Below are 9,907 nucleotides of genomic sequence, written 5' to 3' on the forward strand. Positions count from 1 at the left end.
GAAGAAGAAGAAGAAGAAGAAGAAGAAGAAGAAGAAGAAGAAGAAGACAATTTTAGAGGAAAGAAGTAAAACAAAAAGTGTAAAAATGCTAAAATTGGGTGAAGATCAGAAGTAGAAGATTATTTGGATTAAAATGATGTGAGTATTGATTTTTCTTCTTTAAGATGCAGAGGTGAGCATCTCAGTTTTCTGCAACATGGTATTATCCAGAGCTTCCCAGGGAAGAAGAGTGAGCTGCTAGCTGGCTTACTCGGTATTCAAAGCTAGTCTTATTCTATGGAAAGTTGATGAGACTGGCTCAGATCTACCTTCTGCTGGCTTGGTTTTTTTAACCCCTACAGATTCAAGCAGCCTTCTGAAGACCAGAGGGTCTGTGTCCTCTGTCCATATAGCAGCACTCAGTCTTCCATAACTTCACATTGTCCTCAGCCATGGAACATGACTGTGGTATGGTGACTGCTTTACGTGAGGAGCGTCTTCATGTCTTCTTTGCATGTTCTGGCTTTGACACATCCCAACTAAACATGAGAGTAAACACTGGTCATGCTCCTTTCTGAAGGTGAGTGTTATATTGACATAAATGTGTTTTCTGGAAAGGCTTGGTTAGCATCACTCACTCAAGGGAAGTGTTTTAGGAGTAGGAGCTCCAACCCTGACCTGTCCATGTCACTCTGTACCTGAGCACTCTCCGAGCTTCCCTGGTGGACACTGGCAGAGGAATGGTCTCCTGCTGGCCTCATAACCCACACATTGCATGTCCTCTGGACATGGTTTCTCCACACAAGGATCATTGGACCCAGGGCACACTCCTCCTGTAGCAAAAGCAGAAGAAACATGATCAGGACACAAAAAGATTAACCAGCAATTTTATGGATCATAAGAAATTTTCAAGGCTTATGGGTTATTTGTGATCTCACCCAAAGAGGTCACACAGAAGCATAGGCATTGGGATGATCATCACTGGGAATTGGTGCTCATCACAGATCTCTAAATCTGTCAACACTTCAATGCCAGGCTGAAGCAGGATAAGAGCAAAGAAAAATTCAGAGCTCACCCTATTAGGCCAAAATATACCAAAGCTGTATTGGGCCAGTTTCAGCTGAAGAAAGATCATCACATCAAGACTCCATCAGGAAGAACTAAAAAAAAGTTCCCAGCATCCTATTGGCCATTTGTGAGCTCCATAGGTTTATCTATATTCTGCAGACCATTACCACTCTGAAAAGCTTGAGTGCACATTGTAAGAGATGTTAGCTATTGATTTCAGGGAGAGGGAGAGGGAAGGAGGAAGGGTTGTGGAAGGGAAGAAGGACGGGTGGTGAGTACCTATTCCTAAATAAAAGTCTAATTCTAAATTGTGAAAGCACAACTCATTTTGTTTCCTAATCCTTTTTTCCACATGATATTTTATTGATTAACTATAAGAAGTCCCTGCCAGCTATATATATGTATATATATACATACATACATATATATACATATGTATACATATACATATATATGTATGTATATATACATATACATGTATGTATATATACATATGTATATATATGTATATGTATATATATATATACATATATATATATATATGTAGGTACATATATATATATATGAAGTCAGGATTCCAGGATTCCATTTTTCTTGCTTGATTCTAGCTTAGCCAGATGAAAGTTTAATCCCTAGACGGAAAATCTCTGGAAGAAGATTAAAGCAGATGAAGAGCCAGGTGAATTAGGTCAGAACTAGGGTGAAGGCAGGTATGGCCTCATTGAGAGTAGCATGCTTTTAAGGCCCCTAGGGCATTTCAAATGTATTTAGAACATTTTGCCCTGGCAATAGTTTAAGTGGCAAAGGACTCTTGAAAAAGTGGATCAACTAAAATTAAGCCTCCAGTGAACTGGCAATTTCCTCAGTGTGTTAGTGTTCCTGCTGGAGAGACACAGAGGACTTCAGCTTCTCCTTTCAGTGGCAGGACTGGTCCTTGAGCACATCCCTTTCCATGATGCCTTTTCTGGTCATTAAGGACTGTCCCACAATAGTCTTCTTTTTGTCCTGGAGAAAGCAGGGATGTGGTGCTAACTACCTACAAACAGTTCTGGAATTGAAGCCCCCAAGAGGAGCCATCTTGTCAGTACTAGCAAACTCCAAACTCCCATTTGCCGTTAGCTATAGCCGAGTTGGAAAAATCACTTTTGACACTGATCCAGCTCTCAGTCTTAGAAGACAAAGGAATTTTAAGCTTAGTATTTAGAATGAGTTCTACCAGTGATTTTACAAGATCCAACACCTCAAAACACATCTTGAGGTCCATTGCTCCCTAAATATTTATGTTTTTCATATATTCATCAGTATTGGTGAAATATTAACTGATATTTGACCATCTCTGATGACCAGTTTTAAAATAACTTTAGGCATATTCATTCAACAAATAATAACTTGTTGAATTAAAAATATTAATTTAATAAAGTAACTGAGGCCAATGAGCTAATAATCAAGGGTCTCTAGAAACGACAGAAAACTATATCCACAGATATGAAACACACACAGGCACACACACACAAACACATACACAGTACATATCAGGTTACTGTTTTGACAGGTATGTGAAAGCAAGGGATGTCCCAGAAAAGGGATACTCTGTCTCCTGGGAAAGCATCAGGCCTCTTCATTAGGAAGATAATGTTCTAACTCCAGATTGAAAGGGTGATGTCCTCTGAGTAACAGGAACGAGCCAACCATGGTGACTGTGCAGCTTTGCGCCAGACTAAACTTTTGTTCACAGCCAACTTGCTTTCACCAGCTGACTCTGCCATATTGTGAGCACCTCTGTCTCAGGTGATGATGGTCTTCTAGGGTACTTTTTTTTTTTTCTGAAATAGGGTTTCTCTGTGGAGCCTTGTCTGTCCTGAACTCACTTTGTAGACTAGGCTGGCCTTGAACTCACAGAGATTCACCTGCCTCCGCCTCTCTGAGTGCTGGGATGACTTCTAGGGTACTTCTTAATGTTAAACAGTAGTTAGGTTACACTGACAAGTACAAGATCCTGAAGCTACCTAACCACAACCATGCGGGTAGCAATGGGCACATATCACAAAGATTTTTATCACTAGACATAGTTTCTGGATTATGTGGTAGCAGTAACTTCCAAGAGAGAGCTTGTGTATGGAAATCTGTTGCCCTTGAGGATCATTCCTTTTATTTTTTTGTTTCAGTATACTTGGGATACTTTTCTGTTTCAGTGTACCTGTTCAGTATAACTTTCTCCATACGTCACTGCATTTTTAACACACCCCTATAGATGTTATTCATTTGTCTGTTCTGCTTTTATGTGACTGCTACACTGATAAGAAATCTTACATTTTAAAAACCTTAATTTTTAAACATTTCAGAGAAGAAAGGATGGCTAGGTAAGTTTGGATGTGTGATGGTAATGGTATTTATTCCCATAGAAATCGTGATAGTATTTGAAAAATAAAACTAAGCACTTATGAGTGTGTCTAATGAAAGATAATAACTATATTTCAGAGACAACTCAGCGCTGAGGTATTTCTGCATTTTATTCGTGATTGGCCTTTCCCCACCACTCTCATCACGATAATTAGCGAAGGGCTTGTCACTTGATCTGTCAAGTCTCTGACTTCGAGTTAAAGCACAAATTCACTTACTAGCAGTTGGATCTCAAGCTCACAGCTCTTTTTCTTCTTGTGGCTTTGTGTCACAATACACAGAAATGCATATAATTAAACCACAGCCACCAATTAATGAATGTTTTAGATCCAATCCCCACTAGGAAAAATGTAGCATTGAGTATGCATGAAAACCAGTAATATGCATATCACAAATGAATAAATAGTGAATAATAATAGTCAATATATAATACTGCACACATGTTTCCATTCTATCTGCAATCAGTTCTTCCTTCTTTTTGTTTTTAATAAGCTCTCTATTGTGAGGGGACAATTTTGGGTAAGGAATGTGACTCTGGCTGCTTTAAATACCTGCAGAGGTTCCTTGCCTTCTATCCATCCTGGGATCTGCTTAGCCATAAATAAATAGTCAGCATAAATAAACTGTCATAAATGACAGTCCAGCTGCCTGTCAGGGAGCTCAGCTCACAAACTCATTCTCCTGCAGCTTAAGGAGTTCTGACAGCAAACACTAGCCTGCAGGACAGTCTATATTTCACATGCACCTTTGGGCGGATGTGGTTAGGTCAACAAGTTTATCCCAAGTAAATGCATAAAATCATTGAAAACCAGTTTTGTTTAATCAGGAGATGCTCCACATCTAACCTAGTAATTCTCTGCTCTCTGTAAAGTGTCATAGAAATTGGGTCCTTTCTGAAGCATATATTGTCTGGAGACATGGCTTCAGATATTGATCCTGAAATGAGTCATGTGTTTCTGGGACTCTGAAGGACCCAGGTTTAGGGCTAAAGTTTTCTAGGTATATAGAATCTATCCTGCTTCGTGTGGGCACTGAGGAGTTAACCTGATTTTAGAAATCTCATGTTTATGTCACTCCTTCTCAGGCAACTGCACACACCTATTATTGTTAAGAGCCTTAAAGACCCTCTCTCTGGTGGCAGAAAGCGTCTCATCAGCGCCTGAGTACCAGTTAAGAGATGACAGTGTCAATTCTTGTTGGCTTCTGGGAGGAGGTTTATCTTATTAACTATCATTAAATAATCCAAGTTTAATGAACTTGTGCTGTGCTCTGCGACAGCTCAGAGAGTGGGGGCCCGTAGATCTGCGGGCTCTGCGTCTCCAGGCATCCATCACTGTGAAGCGAGCATGAAGGGAGAAGGCTCCCACTCTATCAAGCCAAATAAGTCCATTTGTCGTATGCCAGCACAGGACCAGGTGGTGGTAGCCTCTGTCACAACACGAAGCAGAAGAATGAGCTCCATTCCGTATTTCCAGGTCCCCGTAGGAAAGGATGGAAGTGTGACAGGAAAGGGTCCTGATCCTATCGACAAGCTGCAGACCTGGCTAGTTATCTAATTCATTTATTCTGTGGCCTTGAACATGTTGCTTAGCTTTTCTGGATCATGACTGCCTTTCAGAAAGTCAGGACAGAGATTCTTCATGGTGTTGTGAAAAGTGAATGGGCCGGTGCTCGAGGAAAACTTTGAACGAGGCTGTAAAACTGGTGATGCTAACACGACCTGTCAAGATGGTAGAGGCCAGATCTTTCTATCGGCTACCTGATTTGGGTCAGATTTGTAAGCTGAGCAATGATATGAAATACCATGTGTATTTGGAGGCAAAACATAAGGCCTGGCTCCTTTTATCCTTCAGACCCACTTGTGTCCTTTCAACCCCACTCCAGGTAGAACCTCCTGCCTTCTCTACTGCAGGTAGCACTCCTGTCTTCTTCATCCTGTGTACAATGCCTTCTCCTTCCTCTCCTCCCTCCCCCTTTCTTAGGTGCAGCCGTATTTTCTCTACCTCAGTTGTAACTTGTCTTCATATACTGGGGACATTCACACAGGATGTGCCTGTTCTCTGCAACGTTTCCCCTTCCTGCAGTTCTCCAGGTGGAAATCTCTGGTCATTTTAAACAGCACTGACAACAGAAAAGCCACCTGAGCTGGAGCTTCTGTGCTTTTGTGCAGGGCAAAGGGTGGTTCCCTGGAGACTTTTGGAAGGCCTAGCTTCCATATTCATGACTCTCCTCACTGCCGCAGTATTCCCGCATCCCTTGGGATTATGTCTGCACCAATGGCTAATACATCAGCATCTAGCTGTGATTATTAAGCTGCCACTTTGAGCTGAGTCCACTTCTTGATTTATGTCACTGCCTCATTATGCTGAAAAATCCAATAACTAATGTTAAGTCCTCCGAAACCACATACTTTGCTGAGGTGCTGTATCTGGGTAAATGCTGTGTAAGTCAGTGAGATGACTTCTTGATTCATGGCCTGCAAACAGATATGGGGAATAGTCTCCTGAGAATCCAGATTTGAAGCAGTCTATTTGGCTCTCCCAGAAGCAGTGATGTGTCTAGGCACTAGGCTCTAGAATGCTTGGCTCGGCAAGGTTTTTTGTTTTTGTTTTTGTTTTTTTCTTTCTTTTTTTTCACTAATGGCCAAGCTTGGTTCTAATCAAGATATCTTCCCTGGAGCATCTTGTGTGGATGGAATGTCCTCAGACAATTAGCACTAACAAACTCTAGCCTGAGAACAAACCTGATTCAGATTTTTGTCTCCTTTAAAAAAAATCTCAAAGCCAAGTTGCATGTGTTATACTGTCTTAGAATCCCTCATTTAATTTTATTGTACTATTAGATGGCATCACCATGGCTATCTACCAACACTCTCGTTCTCTTTCCTACAGTGTGCATCCTAAGAATGTTCTTATTCCTTCTGTCTAGCCCAGCGAGCTCTGCCCGCCACGACATCCTGATGTTGTAGGCTTCATGGGGATAAAGACTGTGCCAATTTGTTTCACCATGCATCTTCATACCCTGCCCAAAGCTTGGTTTTTTCCTTTACACTGCTTTCTTTGCTTAACATGCATTCTTGATTGGCAAAAGCCCGTCATTACAAACTTCACTACTTTCAATGTCTTTCTTGAACTCCTCCAACTAAAACTGATACTTCCCTTCTTTAAATCTCCTCTGTGCCCAATTATGCCCCTTCTTCTGCTTGGTAGCATGTAATTGTTTATATCAAGGAGTAAAGAACACTGGTGTTTGGCTGAGAAAAGAGGACCCAAGGAATCATAACTGTTCTCCTTGGCTACCTGAGGTAGGTTGTAGAGCAGGAATAAGCAGGCCAGGTTCTCTGTGTCTGCAAAGGCTGAAGCCGTGTGATGTAAGGAGATGGATTTTGCTGATGTGTATAATCGTCTGGAGAGAGCCTGGGCCAGTGCTTAAACCTTAGCTGAATCTCTACACATGGAAAAAGCAGACAGGATGTCTGCAGTGGGTGGGAACCTGGGCTGGGTGGCCTCCAAGTTCCTTCTCCAGTTACACAGAGGTAGTAAGGTAGTGTACCTAACAAATACTCCCAGTAAGAGGATCAGATAGGAATCTTGGTTCAGCCATTTATGAGCTCTGCAGCTGTGAACCTATTAACCGATGTTTCCAAGTTTTAGTTTCTTCAAGTTTTGGAGAAAGTTGATGATAACTCCTTTATGGGTCACAGAGAGCGGTCAACACAATTCAAATAGTGTGAAATAGAATTGGAAACTGGTCATGGACCAACAAATATTAATGCTTTGTCTATCCCTGCTTCGATCTGTGGGTGAACTGTACACTTCTTTATTTCCATGCCTTGGTTCTCAGTCCTCATTTGGAACCTTCTCCTGTGGCCACCTGCCTAATTCCAGGCATCCTGCCAGACCCACTCAGTTCCTAGTGAGGCAGGATAGAAAGTCAGGAGAATTAAAAGGATCTTGGAAGAAAAAGGAGCCCCTCAACCCAGAGTCTGGATAAAGCTTCTTGCCAGGTTAAAAACTCAAGAATTCTGGCACAAGTAATATTTACTGTAAAGACTGTGGTATAGAGGTAACATTTCTTTTAAGAATATTAAAATAAAAAACTCAGCTTAAGGCCTGCGTGTCTATGACCTCTAGAGGGCCTCCCCCCCTTCTGAATATTTACCGAGAATCTCATAAACAAGCAGGGTGACTTTGTTTATGGTGGGTGACAATACCCCAACTTCCTGCATCTTTGGGAATCCAGAATTTTCTCTAATCAGCTGTAACCCTGTGAGCTAACTCTCAAGAACCACCCTGCGATCTTTTTAAATTCCTTAAGCAATTGTTCAACCTTACCAACTTCACACCCATTCAAATTCTGTTTATGACCGTCAAACAGACAACCGTGGCTGTCCTTTGAGAACCCTTCCTCATGAATTCCATCTCTACGTTTACAGTTGCTCTTCCTGAATTCATTTCTCTGGTTAGCGACCCTTTCAGGTATTATCTGAATGGAGAGAAGGGAACTCCTCAGTCTCCCACCCCCATCACAGCTGACACTGCCACCTCCAGTGCCTCAGCGCTGCTCAACAGGGCTGATAGTGCCCTCCCTGGCTGCTGTCTCACTCATCTCGGTCTTGCAGGAACATCACTCATGAAAATGTCCCATTCTTCTCATTTAGCCCCTCTAGGCTCCATCCTCTGTGTCTTATTTGAATAGCTATGACAAACCAGGCAGCCACTGCTGCCATGGCTTCTGTAGACACACTGGGTTTAAGTGCTCGTGGTCACCTTGGGAGCCTCTTCTGGACAAGTGTGTCCTCTTTGACATATTTCTATTTCATATTTTTTGAGCAGCTAATGGAAAATTTAAAATGTGGATAATCAGTATAGTCTCACAAGTTGTTATGACATCCTATCCCTTTGCTTGCCCTTGGGAAGTCCATGACATCTATCACTTGTCATTTAACTTGATGCCAGACTTCCTGACTGACATGACAATGTTCATTGACTACCCAAAGTTCATGTGGAGTCATCTCAGGACATCAGGACTCTGTATCTTTCTAATTCTATTAAAAGGAGCTGTTTCACGGTGGCTGGGATTTAATGAGCTTATTTGGCAGTAAAATTCACATTGGATTTCACTTGTTAGCACAACTCAGCATTTTGGTTCAAGATGCTAATGATGATAATTGGACCCAAAAATCTGCATGAGAAAAAGATGAGCTGGAAGTTGGGAGGGGGCTGGAGTACTGAGGCCAACTCTGTATAAACATCACTATATAGACCCAAATGATCACTACATCCATTTATCATGCAAATCATTCCACCAAGTGGTGGGAAAGACCATTTAATGAATCTGTCAGCCTCCCAGGATAAACAGAAGAGCCACACTAACTAGGGTGTGAGTTTATGTGTGTGCGTGTGTGCGTGTGTTGAGGAGAAGAATGTCAAATTACGTATCCTTGATTTCTAATAAATGAAAAGATGCCTTAAAAGTTAGCACCTGCTACTTCTTACATTCTTTTATTCTATTCTTACTGAAAAAGAAACTTTGGGGGAAGTGAGAGCAACAATACCTTGGCCCTTGAGCCTGAAGTAGAATTTATTCTTTAACTTGTGACATTCTCCCGTGTTTGGTTTCCTGTTCATCAGCAGCCGAGGCACAAATACTGATAAGCTCACACAACACAGCATATTATCTGTGCCTGAATATGAGGCTTGGCATCTGCAGCAAGCCAGTTACAAACTGTGTCTGAGAGATCTTCTGTCTTCCTGGGATCACACTGACCATTCTGCTAGGAAATGGGGTTAATTGAAAATTCTTATGGAGTACATATCACTGAGCTTATGATTTACATGAAAAGGAGGGTCCTTGCTATTATGATGAGGATGTGTTACTTTTTAATTTTTTTCTCAATGTGACAAAGTACCTGAGTAAATCATGCTCTAATTGAAATGTCTGGTTTTGACTCATGGTTTAAAAGGCTTTGATCCATTTTCAGTTGCCTCCACTGCCTGAGGTAAATAAAGCAGAACTTCATGGTGAAAGAGAGTAATGGAGCAGGGTTGCTCACTTCATAGCAGAAAGACACAGAAAAGACTCAAAGAACAAGGTGCTCTCTTCAAAGGCATGCCACAGTGACCTTCTCATCCATCAGAGCCACCTTCCAACAGACTATTCAGCTATGACTTCATAAACGGACTAATCCCCAGATGGTTCGAGAGCCCATGTGTCCATTCACCTCCCCAAATCACACTGATGGGGCTGAGCTGAAAGGTAAGGGTAAAGCCCTTTCCATGTGAACATGAGGGCCTGGACTCAAATCCCCCAAACGCACATAGAACCCCAGAGCATGACACACACTGGCAGAGAATGCCAGGAACTAGTTTGGTAGGTAGATTAGTCAGAACGGCAAGCTACATAAATACATCTCTATCTATCTATCTATCTATCTATCTATCTATCTATCTATCTATCT

At 41.7% G+C, this 9,907-nt stretch overlaps 1 protein-coding gene across 1 annotated transcript in view; it reads right to left on the minus strand.

Moving 5' to 3' along the window:
* Positions 1 to 9,907, minus strand: part of Fat3 (FAT atypical cadherin 3) — a 595,719-nt gene that overhangs the window by 32,211 nt on the left and 553,601 nt on the right. Inside the window, exon 21 of the mRNA XM_055615501.1 lies at positions 678 to 812. Within this exon, the coding sequence (XP_055471476.1) occupies positions 678 to 812 (135 nt within the window). The remainder of the gene's footprint in view (positions 1 to 677; positions 813 to 9,907) is intronic.

This window comes from Psammomys obesus, unplaced genomic scaffold, assembly GCF_907164565.1.
Source record: "Psammomys obesus unplaced genomic scaffold, mPsaObe1.curated_primary_1811, whole genome shotgun sequence".
Lineage (NCBI taxonomy): Eukaryota > Metazoa > Chordata > Mammalia > Rodentia > Muridae > Psammomys > Psammomys obesus.